Source organism: Parathielavia appendiculata (assembly GCF_033297405.1).
Source record: "Parathielavia appendiculata strain CBS 731.68 unplaced genomic scaffold N657scaffold_1, whole genome shotgun sequence".
Classification (NCBI taxonomy): Eukaryota; Fungi; Ascomycota; class Sordariomycetes; order Sordariales; family Chaetomiaceae; genus Parathielavia; species Parathielavia appendiculata.
The window spans coordinates 3,054,350-3,074,146 of record NW_026944220.1 but is presented as its reverse complement, the minus strand read 5'-3'; the positions used below and the strand labels follow the sequence as shown (position 1 = coordinate 3,074,146).

General features: G+C 54.5%; 7 protein-coding genes and 1 non-coding gene across 8 annotated transcripts; 7 read left to right on the top strand and 1 right to left on the bottom strand.

Moving 5' to 3' along the window:
* Positions 1-554: 554 nt before the first annotated feature.
* N657DRAFT_630068 (general substrate transporter) lies at positions 555-2,380 on the top strand (the record flags this gene model as incomplete). Its single annotated transcript, XM_062790952.1, has 3 exons — positions 555-802; positions 871-901; positions 1,049-2,380. The coding sequence occupies 3 exons, from the start codon at positions 555-557 to the stop codon at positions 2,378-2,380; spliced, it is 1,611 nt and encodes a 536-aa protein (XP_062652876.1).
* Positions 2,381-3,015: 635 nt separating this feature from the next.
* N657DRAFT_652596 (NAD(P)-binding protein) lies at positions 3,016-3,825 on the top strand (the record flags this gene model as incomplete). The annotated part of the gene is made up of 2 exons (XM_062794316.1): positions 3,016-3,280; positions 3,350-3,825. The coding sequence occupies 2 exons, from the start codon at positions 3,016-3,018 to the stop codon at positions 3,823-3,825; spliced, it is 741 nt and encodes a 246-aa protein (XP_062652875.1).
* A 182-nt stretch (positions 3,826-4,007) lies between these two features.
* On the bottom strand, positions 4,008-5,923 carry N657DRAFT_686497 (MFS general substrate transporter; the record flags this gene model as incomplete). Its single annotated transcript, XM_062796834.1, has 4 exons — positions 4,474-5,923; positions 4,249-4,377; positions 4,093-4,192; positions 4,008-4,031 (listed from the first exon to the last, which is right to left on the bottom strand). The coding sequence occupies exons 1-4, from the start codon at positions 5,718-5,720 to the stop codon at positions 4,008-4,010; spliced, it is 1,500 nt and encodes a 499-aa protein (XP_062652874.1). The 5' UTR covers positions 5,721-5,923.
* Positions 5,924-6,868: 945 nt separating this feature from the next.
* N657DRAFT_630065 (uncharacterized protein) lies at positions 6,869-7,674 on the top strand (the record flags this gene model as incomplete). Its single annotated transcript, XM_062790951.1, has 3 exons — positions 6,869-7,006; positions 7,157-7,592; positions 7,646-7,674. 3 exons carry the CDS (start codon positions 6,869-6,871, stop codon positions 7,672-7,674), a joined length of 603 nt encoding a protein of 200 aa, XP_062652873.1.
* Positions 7,675-11,685: 4,011 nt separating this feature from the next.
* Positions 11,686-12,224, top strand: N657DRAFT_630064 (uncharacterized protein; the record flags this gene model as incomplete). The annotated part of the gene is made up of 2 exons (XM_062790950.1): positions 11,686-11,960; positions 12,011-12,224. 2 exons carry the CDS (start codon positions 11,686-11,688, stop codon positions 12,222-12,224), a joined length of 489 nt encoding a protein of 162 aa, XP_062652872.1.
* A 1,381-nt stretch (positions 12,225-13,605) lies between these two features.
* On the top strand, positions 13,606-13,679 carry N657DRAFT_t15. The gene has a single exon. It is a non-coding gene; the product is annotated as a tRNA-Lys (tRNA).
* A 1,411-nt stretch (positions 13,680-15,090) lies between these two features.
* On the top strand, positions 15,091-17,252 carry N657DRAFT_639663 (amino acid transporter). Its single transcript, XM_062791811.1, has 4 exons — positions 15,091-15,666; positions 15,730-16,241; positions 16,290-16,451; positions 16,511-17,252. The coding sequence occupies exons 1-4, from the start codon at positions 15,237-15,239 to the stop codon at positions 17,063-17,065; spliced, it is 1,659 nt and encodes a 552-aa protein (XP_062652871.1). The 5' UTR covers positions 15,091-15,236; the 3' UTR covers positions 17,066-17,252.
* A 134-nt stretch (positions 17,253-17,386) lies between these two features.
* On the top strand, positions 17,387-18,531 carry N657DRAFT_639662 (ClpP/crotonase). The gene has a single exon (XM_062791810.1). The coding sequence runs from the start codon at positions 17,479-17,481 to the stop codon at positions 18,460-18,462; it is 984 nt and encodes a 327-aa protein (XP_062652870.1). The 5' UTR covers positions 17,387-17,478; the 3' UTR covers positions 18,463-18,531.
* Positions 18,532-19,797: the final 1,266 nt, after the last annotated feature.

Below are 19,797 nucleotides of genomic sequence, written 5' to 3'. Positions count from 1 at the left end.
TCCCGTCACTCTAAAGTGAGCCTAGGCAGTACAGGGCTGATCAGCGGTGTTCTGTCGGGCAAGATAGGGCCGAGTAGGCCTGGTCAGTGAGAAAAGACCCCTGTACTTAGGGTACGGGGAAGCTGCAAGCTTGCAACAACCACTGAGCACGGCAACCTCCAAGCAAGTGCACAATGCCGCCCCAATCAAACAACAAGCCCGACATAAGACAACACGGCGTTGCATTCAACCAATATCGCCAGCCCCCGTTCTATGACTTTAAATGGAAGGTCTGACGATGGCCGTCACTTAACGTGTCACCGTGCCACGGACTGCTGTGCGGGGTAGCAAATTCAGAACACCGAACTCAAGGCTCTTCCTCGTGCCCGTTTCTTCGGATTTGTTAATTATGTCAGGCAGAGGGAGCAGTCTGGATGGATTGGACAAAAAGGCCGGGACATGTTTCATAACCATTTGGCCGTTCTGTTTATATACGGCCATCAAGTCGCCATAAACCCAGTCAACCAGGATCCAGGACAACGACAGTCACTGTCGCCCAATCCAGGACCGTCACCATGGCTTCCAGCCTCCAGAAGACTGCGGCCACAGCGGATCACGCCGATGACACGCTTCATGAAGCCGACATGACCGTCCAGCTCGCCCAGGATGTTGACGATACCAAATACTCAGCGTGGTCTACGCGCATGTTTCGTCTCTACCTCGTCCTGTCGCTAAGCTACCTCTGCGGATGCCTCAACGGTTACGACGGCAGTCTGATGGGTGGCCTCAACGGCATGACTTCGTACCAGCGGTACTTTAACATGTGAGATGCTCAGAGAAGGTCTCTTTGGATGATGCTCGAGGAACTGTGCTGACGACCCGGATACCTAGGTCCACGGCTGGCTCCAGCACAGGCCTGGTCGTAAGCAACACTTTTCTTTGTTTGTGGACTGTTTTTACCCGTCTATGGCTCTCAGGAGCCATCTTACTCACGAGACAGTACATTTGTTCCCGAAACGCCCTCCAGACATATCCACAATACGAAATTCATAGCTGACATTGTTAATAGTTTGCCATGTACAACATCGGCTCCGTGGCCGCCGTCTTCTTCACTGGCCCCGTCAACGACTACTTCGGCCGACGCTGGGGCATGTTTGTTGGCGCTCTCATTGTCATCATAGGGACATGTGTCCAAGCGCCCAGCACCAACAACGGCCAGTTTTTGGCCGGCCGCTTCGTGCTCGGCTTCGGTGTCAGTTTTGCCTGTGTGTCGGCGCCTTGCTACGTTTCCGAAATGGCCCATCCCAAGTGGCGTGGGACCTTGACTGGGCTGTACAACTGCACATGGTATATTGGGAGCATCATCGCTTCTTGGGTTGTTTACGGCTGTGCCTTTATTGACAGCTTGGACGCCTGGCGCATTCCCATCTGGTGCCAGATGATCACCTCGGGCATCGTATGCTTGGGCGTGTTCTGGCTGCCCGAGAGTCCCAGATGGCTCATGGCACAGGACAGACACGACGACGCGGCCAAGGTGCTTGCTACATACCATGGAGAAGGGAGACCCGACCATCCCATGGTCCTGCTGCAGATGCAGGAGATGATGAATCAGATCTCCACCGAGGCGTCCGACAAGAAATGGTACGATTACCACGAGCTCTGGAACACCCATTCTGCCCGCCGCCGTCTCATTTGCGTCATCGGCATGGCTGTGTTCGGTCAAATCAGCGGGAACAGCTTGTCGTCGTACTATATGGTCAATATGCTCAAGTCGGCCGGCATCACCGACGAGCACAAGGTCCTGGCTCTTAACGGCATTAACCCGGCCTTGTCCTTCCTTGGAGCCATCCTCGGAGCGCGCATGACAGATGTGGTCGGCCGTCGTCCGCTCCTGCTCTACACCATTGTCTTCGCATCCATCTGCTTCGCCATCATCACGGGCACCAGCAAGATGGCGACGGATGATCCCTCCCAGGTGGCAGCGGCAAACACCACCATTGCCTTCATCTTCATTTTTGGCATCGTCTTCAGCTTCGGCTGGACGCCCCTGCAGAGCATGTACATCGCCGAGACTCTGCCCACGGCGACCCGCGCCAAGGGTACTGCCGTCGGCAACCTTGCTTCCTCGCTCGCATCCACCGTCCTGCAGTACGCCTCGGGGCCAGCCTTTGAGAAGATCGGCTACTACTTCTATCTCGTTTTCGTCTTCTGGGATTTGATTGAGGGCGCCATCATGTATTTCTACTTCCCCGAGACTAAGGACCGCACGCTGGAGGAGCTGGAGGAGGTGTTTTCGGCCCCGAATCCGGTCAAGAAGAGTTTGGAGAAGAGGAGCGCGCTGACCGTGTTGAACACGGTTGGTGCCGCTGAGGACGAGAAGCTCGGCCATGGGTTGGCCTGAGAAAAGGGTTGGCCCTGGAAAGGGGTTCGAATCGAGTCTTACTTTGCGCAAGTCGCAGTAATAAGTCGGAGCGGGAATATCTCCGTAACCAGTTGGCCTTTACTCCGAGGTGAAGTTGTCTGAGAAGCTCGAAGGTGAAGCAGGTCCCAACGCGGTAATTTGTGCTGTGGAAATCCCAGTCTAACCCTGACGGCGAGCGAGCAAGGGTACAGCTGAGTAATCCCAACTGGGATCATTGGTTGCTTCCTGCTGTTGGTGCTGAGTGGTAGGCGGTACCCTACCCTGGATCGCGCATAATCCCTCAAACGTATGCACAATTAAAGTAACTTACGTCAGGCCATCAAACGAACTCCGAGATCCCGTGAATCTTGCGCTGTTTGCGGAGATAACCCCTTGAGGGAGAGCACCTTTGTCTTGGAGGCTACGTCTTTCCTATAAAAGGTACTCTATATGACAGAGACGCTGTGATTCAAGTCATCTATAATCAAACAAACGATAAAGGACCAAATCTCATTCATCGTCGAATCTCGACGGACATTCGTTCGAAGCTTGAACGTTACCGGCACTCCCAGTCTACGGACTCCTTCGAACCCGCGGACCGCTCCGCCTACTTCAGACATCGTTCAGTTATCAGTATGTCTCTCAGCGGCAAAGTCGCCATCGTCACAGGCGCCTCCAAGGGCATTGGCCGCGCAACAGCCGAGCGCTTGGCTGCTGATGGCGCCTCTGTCGTTATCAACTACCTCTCGGATAGCAAAGCCGCCGACGAGGTTGTGTCCAAGATTGGCGCCGACCGCGCGCTGGCCGTGCAGGCAGATGCCTCCAAGGTTCCCGACATTGAGAAGCTTGTCGCAGCAGCGGTAGAGAAATTTGGCCGGATCGATATCGTGGTACCAAATGGTTCGTCCTTTCTTACCCCTCTTATCACACCCCCCCAACAGCAGGCAAACTGACACATGAGGCGATCAGCGGGCGTCATGGGCATGCACGACCTGGCGCATACCACCGAGGCCGACTTCGACCGGCACTTCAACCTCAACGTCAAGGGCCCGCTGTTCCTCGTTCAGAAAGCCGTCCCGCACATGCCGCCCGGCGGACGTGTCATCTTCGTGTCGACGGGCCTCAACACGTCGACCAATGTGACGCCGGCCTACCTGCTGTACGTCGCCACCAAGGGCGCCGTCGACCAGATGGTTCGGGCGCTGTCAAAGGACCTGGCGTCCAAGGGCATCAACGTCAACGCCGTTGCGCCAGGCCCGACGGGGACAGAGTTGTTCTACCGCGGCAAGTCTGAGCAGCTGCTTGGGATGCTGAAGAAGCAAAGCCCCTTTAACAGGTTTGGTGAGCCGGAGGAGATTGCTGGTGTAGTGGCCTTCTTGGCTGGAGAGGACAGCAAATGGGTCTCGGGGCAGGTCTTGAGGGCTAACGGGGCTAACATGGTGTGAATGGCCAGTCTTGACGGTTGGGACTTGGTTGTTCTGACCAATGGGCCATAGACGTCGATGACGAAGACTGTACTAAATATACCGGATAGCAACGGATAACGTTATTTGGGTATAAATCTATAATCCACACCGCACGGCCGCGTTGGCACGCTCGGCCGCGTTGGCACGCTCAGCCGCAAGGCTCAGTAAGTGAACCGGAATCCCTCCTGAATATATGTTAGTCAACGGCACAATGCGAAGGGAGAGCGTATTCAGGGCATGACTTACTGTGTTTTCCAGAAAGCCAGACCTCCGACTCTGAGAAGTATTTGCAAAGTAAAAATGTAAGGAAAGCGCAGCAACGACGGAAATCATGAGAATGTGAGAACTGACTGCCGTTAGCCGCTGACAGCCTCCCAGTTGCGTGCCAGAAGTGGAACATACCCGATGGAAACCCACACAGCGGTGGTGTAAGTCGGCGCCTCAAAACTGCGCACGATGAAGCTCCCAGCAATGCCACCAGCGCCATTGAACATGGTGCAAGCTGCTGCAGTAAACACGCGCTTCCATTGTCTGGGGCCAGCGGTTAGCTTCCCTTCTTGATCGAACATCCATTCCCCCCCCCCCCCCCCCCCCAAAATATACATATTTAAAAAAGGCGAAACGTACCCGACGACATTGTTCGCCTGGTAGGCCGTCAAGGCCGCCCAGTTCCCCACATAGGCCCCTGTGGCGAGAAACACACCAAAATAGCGAGCCCCCGAGTTGTGAGCAAAACCAAGGACGGCAAAGCCTGTAATGAGACAGAGCGCGTTGAAGTTGATAACCGGCGCACGAATTCGAAACCTGTCGGCGAACCACGATGACACCAAGACGGGCAGTACGGCGTAATAGTACGGCGGCGCCGACAGGATGATGGCGGCGTTGGACGAGTATCCCAGCCCATTCTCCAGGATGATTGGTACAAAATAGGCCAGCGCAGTCGAGACGATGTTCTGCAAGAAGAACAGCGAAGCAAAGGCCCAGACCTTGGGGTCTTTGGCATGAACGAGAACCTTGCCAATGGCGAACTCTTGGGCAACGAGATCACCGCGATCGGTCTGGATCCGTTTCGACACGATGCTGGCCTCCTCAGCGGACAGAAACCGGAAGCTGTGGTGCGAATTTTCGGGAAAGTCGACCATCCACCAGTACGTCACAATCCCAATGACGCAGGTGCAGAGGCCCTGCACGACGAACATCCAGCGCCAGCCTTCCAAACCGCTCCGGCCATCCAGACGGTTGAGGCCGTAGTTGACCAGGCTTCCAGTCGCCAGAATGATGACCTCGCCGCTTTGCATGAAGGCAAAGCGCAGCTGCTGCTCTCTGCGCGGATACCACGTGCTGATGAGGTATGAGAGACCGGGGAAAATGCCGGCCATGGCCGCGCCAAGCAAGACCCGCAGCACAATCATCTGTTGCCACGAGCGGACGAAGCCGGTGCAGAGGGTGATGATACCAAAGGCCAAGGTGATGGCGCTGAACCAGACGCGCGGGCCAAGAATGCGCACGGCGATAGTCGAGGGCAGCTGGAACACGATGCTGGAGATGGTGAAGATGAAGATAGACACGGAGAAGCGGTTGCCTTGGTCGAGGCCGAGGTCGGACAGCATCGATGTGACGGCGGCGCTGGAGAGGACGCCGCTGTCGAGGAGGTTCAGGCTGCAGAGGATCCCGGCGATGGTGCAAAGACGGAAGTCCACCTTGCGGCGGATCTGGCGTTCCAGCGCGTCGTCGGAGGGGGTCGGCATGACGGGATCGAGGCCGGCGTCCGGGACGGCATCGTATGAAGGGTCTAGGTTGGCGAAGCCTTTTCCTTCAGGGGCCTTTTCTGGCGCCGGTGATCCGACAGTCTGATGCTGGACTGGCTCCGGCATAGCTTCCCAAAGTCACTGGTGAGAGTTATCGTGAAGTGATGGCTGGGTTCGTGAAGATCTGTGACGGAGCTTCCCCGGCCGAGGCCGGCGGGACGCCGAGGTTTGGGACGGTACGCAGTAATATAAGAGAGTGTTGTTGTGGGGCAGCCAGATCGAAAGTCCCAATGCGACTGCCCTGGTGCTTAGTTTGGCTTAGTCAATTTTCTGAAGCCCGATGATGAATTGCAGATTCTGCAGCTTGCCGCAGCTGAAAGCGGTGGAACACCAGAGAAACACTGAGGATTGCAACTTCCACACCTAAGAGCACCACAAGGAATCACACTTTAGGACTGCCGTCGCATTCAATGTTGACAATAGCATGATCGGGAGCCCGCACAGGCAGCAGGATTCTCTCGGCTCAACGAAATTTTGAGGAGAAGCAAAGCGAACTCCGGGCAGTCAATGACTTCTACAGCGGATCAAGATGCAGCATTTGAGGACCTTCAAATGAAATCCCCTGTACACGACGCGATCGACCATAACGCCCCGAGGAAGAGCCAAGCTGGTAAGTCAAGTCAAAATCAAAACGCTACTTCGCGAAAGCAAATCCAAGATACCGGGTCATAATATCGGCCGATGAAGAATCCGGAGCGTTGTCTCAAGCCAGCCGGTAAGTTAAGGTTACGACCACGGCTGAGATGCCAACCAGCAATGGCACACGTGGGTGGTAAGCCATTGGAATCAGCCGCTCCCGGGGTAATCATGTCATCCCGGCAAGTTCGACTTTTCAAGGACGACGGTAGGTCAAGAATCCGCTCCCAATCCGAGTCTCTATCCAGTCATTCCAGTGCCATCAGCTGAGTGGACACACCAAAGCTCAATCGCTTCCACCGGCTTGTGCCGCATAACTACCGCCCCTGTCAGGAAACTATGGCCATCGGAAGGAGCCCAACATCTCTCGTACCACGACTGATCCTCGTCCTAATCAGAAAAGGCCAAAGAACAAAGCCGGGCCAGTATCACCCATTTCCAAAATAGCCTGAGGATCGGCCCCGATTCATTCCACATGTCCTTTTCGCTTACCACAGGAAAGGGTGAACGAAGCTATCCAAGGAATCGTGGCCCCTACGACTGAACTCACGGCCGAACTGGCCAGTAAGATAAACGCGATGGCGGCGATGCTTGTCGTCTGGTTCTACCCTGTCTCGGTCAGCCTGTTCCGCCGATGGAATCAAGTCCGTGTCGTCGACCACAGAAGCTCTCTCGCTCCGTTCGGGGAAGTCTTCCTGAAGATCCTGGCCACCCTCGTCCATCATGGCCTGCATCGCAACTTCAAGTTGCTGCGGCACTTCTGATTGATCATCGCCGACGACGTCCTCCCAAAAACGGCCAGTCCAGTGATCCAACCAGGTAACGGCTCGGCTCAACCTCTGAACTTGCCGCGAAAAGCTCTCCAGTTGCGCCTGCAGCCTGCCTCGCCGCTCGACAAAGACCTCCTTGAGCCGTTCGGCCACAACCGGGCCCAGATAATGGAGTCAGTGGCCATCGTCCGTCTCTGCCATCAGGGCTCAGAGGCTGTTTTCGTCAAACCAGTTCGGGCCGTCGTCGTGTCCTTCCTCGTACGCGGGCGGCGGATCATTGATCTCGTCATCATCGCTGATTCCCTCATCCTCATATTCGATTTGGGAGGGATTGTCGTTCGAGACACGTATTGCTCTGAGGGGACGGCGTGGGCGGAGGAGAAGGAAGTCTGGAGTGAGGGCATCAGTCACCATCATCGGATGGTTGACACTCATGGCGTTGTTGACGATATCCATCATGAAGATGGGCTGGGTTCTTGTCGCGCCATCTACGCGGAACTCCCGGGTGTTGACATGACGGGAAATTCAGCGGGTAGGTAATTATTAAAAGCAACCCCATCATGTTGACTAGGACAATGTGAGTAGATGTAAGGCATACGTCTTCGAAGCGTTGATGTGCATCACAAATCCCGCAAGATATAGGTATTCTTAAAGACTTGCAGCAACAAACAGTTTGGACTGGAATGTTCTCCCCAGCGCGAGTGACGCCGGCTTGCACCAGGTCATACATAGGACTTCATCTCGAAGTTCCTAGATTATCGACCCAAGTAAGATGGTACAACGATGATAGGAACCAGATGGAACAAAGGAAGAAGGGCAAAACAAACCGTTCCTTCACCCATTGGCCATGAGAAGCGTCCGTCATGCTCCAGAACCAGTTATAGTTGCTTCTCACATCAAGGGTCTCCTAGAAGCAACATACCTCGCATGACTACAAGACAATAATGTTCTTGGTATGGATGACGGTCACCACACCAACTGTCTGTCCACCGTCAGTATGAGCGGGTGAACTATCTAAGTGTCAACCAAAGAAGAGTCCCGCCCTTTCAAAAGCGATGCCACAACACAAGGATATTTCAAATCATGTCTCGGCCTCGTACTGGCTGAACTGAATGTCCTACTGGCCATAACAACGCGGCGGGAAAAGCACATCCCGTCTTACTGTCAGGATCTCAGCTCCGGCACGTCCCCGTCATAGGGACTGTCCGAGCTTCGAGTCAGCCTTCTGCGGCATTCCCCGCCCCGGCCCTGGCGACAGTCCAACTTCTTGTTTTGGGCCTTCCCTGCTTTCAGTCATGGCCAAGACGGACCGATGGCGGATGACGCAGGAGGGGTAGGTACCCGAGCTGCTCTCATCGTTAGGTTGCGAAACGTGCTAGAGAGGCATGATGATGATTTCGGGTGGATGATGTCTTGCCGAATACGGCAATAGATGGTCAACTCTGGTGACTTTTATCCGTGGCTTGCTAGGAATCACGTCTTAATATGTACCGCGGTAAGTAGTCGTTACAGGTGATGCGGGAGTGCAATCTTACCAATTCTTAGCAGCGAGACAGTCCTTCGGTTTTTTGACTGCTTCTGCTACAGCGGAACGATGCGCTGAGAATGCTCTCGCTGTAAACGTGTGGTTTTATTGGGATGCTCCCTACTTCCGACCCCTCACAACGTTTTGAAGGAGGTTCCCAAGGACAGAGAGCGTTCAATTCTCTAGCATGTGGCTTACACAGTATGTGTAACGTACAGCCGCAGGGCTGGAGGCCAGCTTGGAGGAGTGGTCTTGGCATGACGTGCCGAGTTCCGAGCGGCGTTCCGAGCGGCTTGGTCAACAAGCTTCATGCTCTGGAAACCGTGGGTAGACTTGGAGTGAAAGGCTGCGAGCCGCGGGGAAGATGAGATAAGGTACCTGTACCTAAGGACCTTGAGGCACGGAACAGACACAGGCATTTCATTAAAGACATGAGTTTTGCGGGTAGAGTTTTCAGAACCACTCGCTCCCCGTCGATAGGCGGTCGAGCAGCTGCTCCGTACACGTATGGGATCTGGGAGCCGAGACGTCCGTGTGAAGGACAGGGCTTGGTGACGGGGAAGCCCACCGCTTGAATAACGTTTGTTCAAATTCCGTGCAGCTCGACGGGAGTTCGCGAATCATGTTTGATTTGCTGCGACGGAAAGCAGGCCGTCAGGTAACACGGTGTCACCGGTGGTTTGCTCGCGCTGTTGGGTGGAGTGAACGGGTATGTCGGCCACGGACACGGGATGTGATCGACAGGCTGTCGACACAGTGCGACTCGTGTGGAGGTGTAGTTGGCAAGCAAGGAATCCGTCGTGCAAGGGCACGTTTCTCGTATACAACTTTAAGGTCTAGTAACGGAAAGGCGGGGCGTGGTTCGCAAGTTGCAAGCGGTTGTTAGAAGTGTTGAAGACTGTGACGAGGGAAGTTGTCAGCTGAGAACCTATTATCCAATATAAGCGGCCTTTGAACCATTCGAGGCCTCGAGGGTCAATTGGGCCAGGCTGGCATGTCGAGGCTCTGAAAACTTAGATCGACTCATAGCCTGCCATCTGGGGTTTTCCTGGAAATATTGCCGCACTTTCGCACCTCTCAGTTAAGGGATCGGGTATGGGCAACTCACGGGAGGCCTGGGGGACTAATTAGAAGAGGGAACGGAAAACGAGGGGTGTGCCGGAGACTGACGGCGCACTATGTTAGGGTAATCAACTATCCTTATAGTAGTTTCCTCTTCACTTACTCGTCTTAGTATGAGCTATTGTCAGACACTAACTATTGGGACCGTCCTGGTGAAAGACATGTCCTGTCTTTTGGCGGAAATGGGCCACCATATTTGGAACCAGGAAGCGTACACGTACGTGTACCGCTATGTTTGGGTTTCCAGTCTCGGACTCTGCGTTCGACATTCAATATTTGTCTCGTAGCCCCTTGGGGTTGCGTGCTTCCGTCTTCAGCCGCCATCATGGAATCCAAGAACAGTCAGGACAGTGCGGGTGGTCAATTCAGGGTCTTTTCAGGGTCCGACGTTGCAGCGTTTAGCAGCGGCCGGGGGAGCGGGTTGCCCTGCGACCGGGGATCAGCGCTTGCAAACAGGAACACAGGTTGCAGCCACCACCAAGTTTCCGTTGGAACTCAGAACCATCCGATATTCGGAGTCGAGTAGACATGGACAAGTCCGTGATACCCGACGGCTGCATTGTCAGAGCCGTCCAGGAGCCTTGCATCTGTCAGATTTTCATGTAGATTCCCACCACAACCAAAGTTGTGTTGTTTCTGGATGTCAGGTTGTTGGTTGGATTGCAGTCGCGTTTGCCTGTTGCGCTGTTGCGGTGGTTGCAAGGTGCGTGCCCGTCCGGGGAAAGAGATGCGTCATCTGCAGGACGGAAGAATTCCCTTTTCTTTTAGCGGCAACGGTCGGTTGCTTCGTCGAGGCAACATTCGGATTCTGCAGCCACCTCATCATGGGAGCAAGACCGAAAGCTTTTCAGGCTTCCAGGACCACTTATTCAGGGCTGGTGGACTCTGGCGTCATCGCGCCGATCACTCCGACCGTGTAATTTAAGCCTGAGGTCATAACTAACACTGTGCCCCGTACTCACCGCAAACTTACTGGTAAAGAACTCCGCTACCCCGAATCGCACAGGGGCCAACCGGGACCTGACTACACAGTGTTTAGATGCTGCCGGCTGCTTCAACTTATATCCCCGACGCTTTTACGGCTGTTTCAGATCTAGTACACTTCTCGAGTGTTCCCTTGGGCTTCCGAACAGCAACCAGGCAGTATCCGTCACTGTGTCTGAGGTTACCGGTAAGCTAAACGCAGTTGCCGTATCTTTCCACCGATCGACACGCTGGCTTCCGCAGAGAGCATCTCAAAACAGGGCCCCGGTCATCTGCTCCTTGACCACACCGAGAGGGAACCCCCGGGCCTCGCAGCCACCGTCGCCCAGTGGGTCGAGGCAACGGCTTGATGCTGATCGCGGCAGCAGAAACAGGTCACAGACTTACCTCACCTCCTGATCAGCTGCCCTTGAGCTGCCCGACGAGTCCCCACCGTTTTGCCCCCGCGCCTAAATCTTCGTCTTTTCGGTCGGCTGCCACGCTTTGAAATCTCCCAGCATTCGTTCTTCCAGTCTATGGCCGTTTTCCCAACTACCTTAAGGCGATCTGACATTCTTCTGGAACACGTTCGTTCGTGACGTTCCCAGCCAGCCCCACGCTCTCAAGACCCGCGACCTTGGCCAAGGGGCCCACCACCACCTCGCCGCCTACAACGACCTGAAGAGCTGGCGGGCTGAGCTGTCTTCCTGCGCTCTACCCGTCCGAGGTTTCCGCTCCAAAGAATATCGCCCTCACTCCCTTCTCCATCCTAGAACCGTCCGACCGCAAACCCTCCCAACCCGCGATCCGAGACCATCCTCCCGACGCACTCAGCCCCGCGCCATCTCGACCATCCGATGGTGATAACAGTGACCTTGCTGGGTTGACCTGTGTTAGGAGGAACTGTATACTTCCCGCTCATGATCTCCAGTCGTCGCTTGCTCTATACTACTTCAAGCTTAATCGAGCGTCTGGTCCTCGTCCTTCCACGCCGACATCGGCAATATAATCCATAATGGGAGACACAAGTCCGCACAAAGCATCAAGTCCGGACTGGTCGGATGCATCGTCATCAGGGTCGTACGCCGACCACATATACGCGCCAAAACCCATGCGCCCAAAATTACCGAGCCGGAAGAGCAGCGGCACCATGATCGTGCCTCGTGACTCGTCCGACGTCGGACCGGTCGAATTGCATGTCGGGCCAGACGATGTGCGGTCCATGAGCCCAAGAAGAACAACCGAGGATATCCAAACACTCGGCAAGCAAGCAAGAGAGGAGCTGCAAAGGTGAGTTTCAGAACCCCACTGGAAACCCTGCCCGTAACGAACTCAGATAGGGCGACCACCAGTAAGAGGAAAACAACCCAGCTGACCGCTGCGCGAAGGCACGCCAAAGCACTGCAAGACTCGCTGATCAACATCTTCAACCGGATCGAAGCGGTCAAAGAAGAACATGACAAGCTCGACAACCACAACAAGTTTTTACAAAAGTACATTGGAGATTTGATGTCGACAAGCAAGATCACGTCGACCAGTAGGAGCAAGAAGTGAGCAGACAATTGGGCGCCCTCCATGTTAGCCGGAAGCAGAGGAGGAAACAGGAGGGGGATCGACGCGGGGAGAAGCGTCGCCTGCCGCGATGTGGACATCGGCGTTATGCCCATGAAGACACACCAAGCGACCCTGTTTGGCGACACGGTGGGGCGGTATTCCTCGCCGTCTCTGTGCTGCGCACCTGGTTCACCCTATCGCTACAGCGGCACGGTATAACTACGGCATCGAAGTTTTTTACCGACAATTGGCAACGACCACAGGCCTCTCTCGTACGGCTAGAGGTCCATTCTAGATCAGGACCATTGAATGTCACGGATCTCTTCTGGGCTAACAGCTTGTGGCTTTTCTCAACATCAACTACCGACACAATCGTTTTAACCTTGTTTTACTTTAGTGGCACTAGGGTTACAGGCGTTGGAGTTCAGGATGTGTGCGGGTCTGTTTTTGATACCGACGGGAAGGCGTTTATACCACTATGCGCGGCCTGGATTCGATGGCTTTAAAGGGCAGAGAAAAGTCATCCGTGTTAGCGCGGTACGGTAACATGACTCGGCTTAGCGGTTTCTGGATGGGGGAGCATTTACGGCGCGGCTACGTTGCAGGCGTTGACCGGAGAGTGTATGCTTTATTGCTTTGGGGGGCAAGTCGGAATATAGCCGTTACTTTTCTCCCTACCGACAGCCACTTACCTCTCGCAGACACTTTGTAGATAGGAGGGCCGCACTTGCTAGTACAGGAGAAACGGGGCATTGTCAGGGAGCAAGAAACAAATCCTGATAACTGTCGAGTATTTAGTACCCAACCAGACCGGACGGATGCAGCAAGCACAAGTGCCCACGTGATCAACCGATTCTTTGAGATGGCCATGTTTGTCTCTGCATGGCATGATTGTAACTTTTAGTTTCTTGGTCCGGATATTTATGAGATGAAATGAGGCTTCAGCTTCGAATTACCCAGGAGTTGAGATTTCGTTTGCGACTGCATGCATGGAGGGCCTGGAAAAGTTCCTGCAAACCTTGACGCCAAGCTACTGCAGATGTCCCTTGACTGACGTCAACTACTCCAGACCGCGGGAGCGAACAGGAGTCGACCAACAAGGCAAACATAGCCTACTTCTCCAGTTCAGCACTCCAATTGCCTCCGAACACTGGACTCCCGGGCAGGGCTTGTCAGGAATCCGCTCTACTTGCATAACCGCCTGGGATGGGTTGGGGTATTTTAGCTGCCAACGTAGGCTTCTATCCCAGGCCCAACACGCGCGGTGAGCGAGCGGTTGACATGACGTTCAAGATATCGCGAAGGGCTGACGTGTCTCCCAAGTCGTAGAAACTGCCCTTAACCCTTATGCTTGAAACTGTGCTTCACAACTTGTACCTTAGCCGGCGTGGCGCAATTGGTTAGCGCGTCAGACTTTTAATCTGAATGTTGCGAGTTCGAGTCTCGCCGTTGGCGATGGCAGTTCGGTAGTGTTTTTTGGAGATTATCAGCTCAACGTAACAGATGATGTTTATCCGTAATTATTTGGCGTCTTGACGTGCGAAGGGCACACAGGTGTCCTGGGTATGTTCTTTTTCAACACATCATTTGTCCCCAAGCTGTTGAGCAGCAGTTATTAGTCGCTTACCTTTTATCAAGAGCAATATGATGCGTTATACGGTTTTAGCTTCTAAAGGCAAGGTAGTGTCGAGGGCAGGCCCATCAACAGTGATCAATGTTAACTATTTGTCATCTTAGAGTTAACAATGAGTTCAATTACATCTCTCGCTAAGCCCTTCACCACTAAGGTTAAGGTCGAGTTACATCAAGGTTATCTATCACAAATGCTATAGATGTCACAGGGTTGTCACGAGCAGAGGGCCATTGTCGAGGCAAGGCTGCGGAAAGACCTTACTATTGTGTAAGAATACAAGATGGGGAGAAAAGGAAGAGAGGCTGGAAGAGCTCTGGAGATGCAGGAGATAAATGCCAGAACAAGTGGAGCACGCGCCAGCAAGGCAAGCGTGTACCTTGACGGCAGTGCCGTCACAAGGGCTGTAGAACTTAAAATGTCGAGTGGTATAACGTTAAAGTATGCTTGTATATTATTGCTCTCGATTATACTTGATCTCTCTGATATTATCTAGGTACTATTTGTGTTTTCCAAGTTGTTATTGCGGCTGAACTGTATCCTGTGAACTTCTCTTCACTGTTGTATCTACTCGTGTAAAGTGTGATGGAGCCCCAGTCTGAGGCGGGAGGTCGTTGAAGTCATGCTTCAATCATTGACGCATGATCATAGTGCTGCCTGCTGAGATAACCACTGTACCTACATCTAACAGCAACCCACAGCTCAAAAAGAATCCCTTCTAGGACATAATGGAGCTAAAGTTGCCGTTCTATTTCACCGCAGCGAGCATACTGTATAGTCCTATAACTACTGGTTGATAACACTTATACTAGGACGACTGAACCAAGGCTTACCTCAAAGGAGGGAGCTCGCCGAGTCCGAGTTCAGGTCGCTTAGAATTATGAACTAAGTTAATTGATATATCTCATTCAATGACAGCACATAATATCAACATTACCACGGGATTTTCATGGTTCCATCAACTGTAGAGACCGAAGGAAAATTATGGACGTGCTTCTTTTTTCTGCCTCAACGAGCACGATTACCCAAAACTATCAGGTCAATCGATGGTTTTGACCCTTACACATAAGTCATCAATATGCGATGGTAGTAAACCGAAGAACGGCCTGCTCTTTGCTGTCATCCAGCAACAGGCTTCATGATTGCCAAGACAGTTCGTGCAGTGGGCCCCGCCACCGGCAGATGGCGTGCTGTGCAGATCCTTAACACAATTGCTATTTCTTTCATCGCCGAGCACCTCGAAACCAGACCGCTCGTCTCCTCGTCCCTTGTTATCACCACGCCATCCAGCCCACCGTCGCCCCACGCTGCGGCTGATGATCGGAAAGGCCCCTGCAAGTTCGGCATTGATTCCAGTAAAGCCTTGAGAGCGTGGGCCCGCCATGGCCGCTAATTCAACTTCGCGCTTGGCCGCTTCGGGCTTAAACGACCACGGAGGAACGCCCGCCGAACGAAGGCCTCTCCTAACGGGGATTGCGAGTGCAGAACTAGCCCGCAACGAAATCGGCGCCAACGTCGCCGGTGGAGGTTTCGACGATGTTCATGGGGCCGGGGATGCCGACGACGACGACGAGGAAAGGGCAGTCGGTGGTGGCCAGGGGGGCACGTTTACCCGCAGTCTCGGCGCCGTCGAGGCGTTTGCCATCGTCATCAGCATCGTCATTGGCAGCGGCGTGTTTACGTCCCCCGGTTCCATCGACACCAATGTGCCGTCGCCGGGGGCTGCGCTGTTGGTCTGGTTGGTGGGCGGAGTTCTGGCCTGGGCCGGGGCGAGCACCATGGCTGAGCTGGGCACTGCGATTCCGGGCGAAGGTGTGTCTTGCGGGGGCTAAGAGATGAGTATTAGGGGGAAACTGCATGCTGACGAGAGCCCAGGAGGTGTACAGCCATACCTCAAGTACATCTTTGGGGATGTGTTCGGTTTCTTGGCCGCCTGGACCTGGGTCGTCGCCGTCATGCCTGCTACCCTGGCCATACTGAGCATCGTCTTTGTTGAGAGTATCTATTCCGCCACTGGCGTGACAGGCGAGGGAGACCGCATTGGGCACAAGCTGGTCTCGGTTGCCGTGTTGGGCTGCATCGGCGTGGCCAACTCTATCAGCACCAAGGCGAGCACCCGGCTTAATAACTTCTTTGTCGCCACCAAGTTTGTCACCATCGCTGCCATTGTCGTGGTTGGGGTCGTTGTGGCTTTCCTTCAGCTCGCAGACCCGAACCGGGACATCGGCGGCGGCGACTGGGCTGAGAAGACATGGTTTGGTTACAGGGACAGCATTAACCCCGACGGCAGCGTCACTTATTGGGACGGGCTGAGCCAGTGGGACATGTTGGGACACTTGTCAACCGCTCTGTATGCTGCCCTGTGGGGATACTCGGGATGGGACAAGGTATGTTGATGAGGCTCTTTGAGGATCGAACGGCGCTGACAGTCACAGGCGATCTACGTCTCTGCCGAGCTTTCTGCCCCCGCCCGCCAACTGCCGCTCGCCATCAACACTTCGATTCCCAGTATTATCTTGTGTTTTCTCGCGGCGAACGCCGCCTATTACATTCTGCTGCCTTGGGATGTTGTGGCGACGACGGATAGTGTAGCAGTGGTAAGGTTTCAGCTGGCTCCTTGTCCTTTCAAGCTTGTTCCTAACGGTTGCACCCTCAGACGGCCATCACGCGCCTGCTCGGCCCAGCTTTGGGCATTGTAGCGGCCGTCTTCATCTGCTTAGTTGTTGCGGGCTCTCTTCTCGGAAATTCGTTCGTCTCTGGCCGCATGGCTGTTGCTGCGGCTAACCAAGGCTGGCTGCCTCGTTTGCTCAGCGTTGTCGGCCGGTTCGGATTTGGGCGCGAAACCTCGCAAGTCAACAACCACAAGTCACTCAAGTCGGATGCTCCGATCAACGCGATCATCCTATCAACCGTACTAGCCGCGGTCTACATCCTTCTCGGCAACTTCCGAGCGCTCATGACCTTCAACGGCCTGGGCGAGTACACCTTCTTCTTTCTGACGGTCATGGGTGCCATCATTCTTCGGTACCGCGAGCCTGATCTGAGAAGACCTTACAAACCTGTCCTCGTGATCCCCGTCATCTTTGCCCTGGTGAGCGGGTTTGTCGTCGTCCGCGGTGCAGCATTTGCCCCGACCCAGGCTTTTATTCTGGTTGGACTGTGGGCCCTGGGGTTGGCATTCTATTGTGTCCGGAGTCACTATCGTGGGTGACAGATTGCCAACGTGGTCAGTCAGTGGTTGGCGCCCAGGATGGGACGATTGAGGGCGAAGACGCGAAGTTGGCCGAAATTGTACGGCTGCTTGGATCGACACTTGAAACTCTGGTGCTAATGATTGCTTATTATTTTGAAGACACCTTAGGTTATGTAGATGTCAATGAGATGAAAGAAAGGCTCCATTCCTGATGCTGAAATTATCTGTCAGGTGCGGCATCGAGCAGACAAACTTGACGCGCCTGCCTGCTATCTGCAATAAGGACGATGAGAGGGTTAGGGCTGTCCGCTTTTACCCCTCTCAACACCCTCGAGAACACATCACGCAACCATTTCCTCACTCAAAGGGGCACATTGAATGAATTCTGGGAATTATTCACAGCCAGGAGCAGGGCAATCAGTAAGGGAACAATGTCCTTGCCAGTGCTACCGCGGCGTGCCGCATACATCACGCTCAACACGCCGCAGCGTCGAAATGCACTCTCCCTGGCCGAGCTCCATTCCCTAAGGGACCAGCTCATCAAGGCCAACACATCCCCGACCACCGGCCGAACCCTCCTCCTCCCGCCTTTTAAGCCCGATTTGCTCTCCAGATTAGAACTAGCACACTCTAACTTCACTAGCAACCTCTCCGACGAGTACTCCTGGCTCGTCTCGGCCCGCGCCTTTGCCCAAGAGCGTCAGGGCCTCCCCTCGGTGCTGGTTCTCGCCGCACACGAGCCAGTGTTCTGCTCCGGCCACGACCTGCGCGAGTTGCGCACGCTGCCGGCAGCCCAGGTTTCCGAGACGTTTCGCCTCTGCGCCGAGGTCATGTCGCTGATCCGGCGCAGCCCGTCCCTCGTCGTAGGCCGCATCTCGGGCCCCGCCATTGCCGCGGGCTGCCAGCTCGCGCTGACCACCGACCTTCCCATCGCGCATGCGGACGGAACCCGGTTCAGACTGCCCGGAGCCGCACTGGGACTGCCTTGCTCAAGCCCCGTCACGGCGGTCAGTCGGCGGTTGGGGAATGGCAGGGCGTTTTGGATGCTGGCGACGGCAGAGGACGTGTCGGCGAAGGAGTTAGGAGATGTTGTCCGTGTCGTGCACAGTGGGGAGGGTTCCGAGGGCTGGGTTCAGGCGCTCGACCGGGAGGTGGTGGGCACGGTGGAGAGGTTGGCCAGCATGTCTCCCCAGCAGAGTGCTATGGGGAAGTGGGCCTTTTGGACCCAGGCAAGCTTGACTGGAGCGGACGGGATTGAGGTCGAGGGCAGCTGGGGGGATGGCTATCAGGACGCGGCCGAGTGGGCGGGGAGAGTCATGGCGCTGCATGCAAAGAGCGAGGATGCCAGGGAGGGGATGGACGCCTTCTTGGAGAAGAGAGCGGCTGTATGGTGCGGATTCGGGGAACGAAAGTAAGGGAATCTTGAGATACCAATTGCCAGACACTAACGAAACCATTATTATGTCGTATTCAGGGGACAATGGTCAGGGACCCATCTCAATAAGCAGTCCAATGCATCGAGCTGATGCAGCAAGTGCCTCCACAACACCCCAAAGGTAACAACTGAGACATGCAGGACAGCAGTCCCAGGTCCCTGCAGGGTGGTTCGAGCCCACTTAAAGAACGTCGCCAGGCATTTGAGGAATGCCCAGGTGGTCATACTGTCAAAGACAGTGACTTCAGTTCTTTGCATCATGAGGTGGCACGAGGAAGTGCTCCAGCTTCTCGCAGGTGAGGTCTTGGTCCCATCAGATGCCTTGTCTTGCCGCCGTTTGCACCTTCCAGTCATGATTGAAAGAAGCTGGAAGCCACTGTTCTTGCCTGTCCCGCCGGTTACAGACCACACCTCTGATGGATGTTCCCTGCAAATTCAAGACCAGTGATAATGCTACAGTGGCATGCAGCAGGTGCTTCACGATTGGCATTAATTCCATTCCCACAAGGCTACAACCAGGAAGTCAACGAAAGCTTGGCCAGTCGTTCACGCAAGAAGCAAGATATCTTTCATCCGGGAATTGGCACAAAAACCATACTTTCTACCTATTCAATCTCCACGAAAGGTCTCTTCGCCTCATATGGAATTCGCAATCAAAGCCTGGAATGCCGCAAGCAACCTGGTTACCAGCTAAGTCAAGAGGTCAAGTCAGTTGGATTTCGCTTCAGAACCAATGGCCCTCAACTCAAACTCGGTTCGACCAAAGATTCAAAGTCAGGTTTCTCTCCAAGTTCGATCACTCAACGTTTGCATTCCAACTCTGGAGAACCCGAATCTCCTCCAGTCGCTGAAAGACTACCACTGCCCCCATGTACGAAGACAAGAGGCGTTATCATTTTCTCTTTACCGCCCGTCCTCGCTTGAGGTTTCCTCATCTGCAATGCGTCGCCAACAGTGCTCCCAGCGAGTTCCAAACCGGAGCTGGAATGCAAGTCGCCTCCTGTGGTGTTCAAACTAGCTAGGGTGGTGTGCTTCCGGTCATCTTACTGGCTTTGCCCTGTCCCAACACCTGGTGGCTACTGGTTCTCGAACCACGGAACCCGCACCACGGAGCCACCGTCGTGCACAGACAGGGCGGCAAACGGTGGACACGGCTGGGTCTCCGCCTTGGCTTTCTGATCTGATGTTGGAAGCAGGTACTGACCACGGCAGGGGTTTGCTCTAGAGTTCAGTGGGAATACATTGCGGATACCACGGACTCTTGAAGATTCGATAAAAGACTGACCATAAACAGATATCGTCCTTGGCCGGCAAT

What these genes read in the sequence shown, in the direction of transcription:
- N657DRAFT_639663 (XM_062791811.1), top strand. Translation starts at nt 15,237, where the DNA reads ATGGCCGCTAATTCAACTTCGCGCTTGGCCGCTTCGGGCTTAAACGAC. An exon ending in CACTGCGATTCCGGGCGAAG is followed by an intron (nt 15,667 to 15,729) that starts GTGTGTCTTGCG and finishes ACGAGAGCCCAG; the next exon opens with GAGGTGTACAGCCATACCTC. An exon ending in CGACGGATAGTGTAGCAGTG is followed by an intron (nt 16,452 to 16,510) that starts GTAAGGTTTCAG and finishes TTGCACCCTCAG; the next exon opens with ACGGCCATCACGCGCCTGCT.
- N657DRAFT_639662 (XM_062791810.1), top strand. Translation starts at nt 17,479, where the DNA reads ATGTCCTTGCCAGTGCTACCGCGGCGTGCCGCATACATCACGCTCAAC.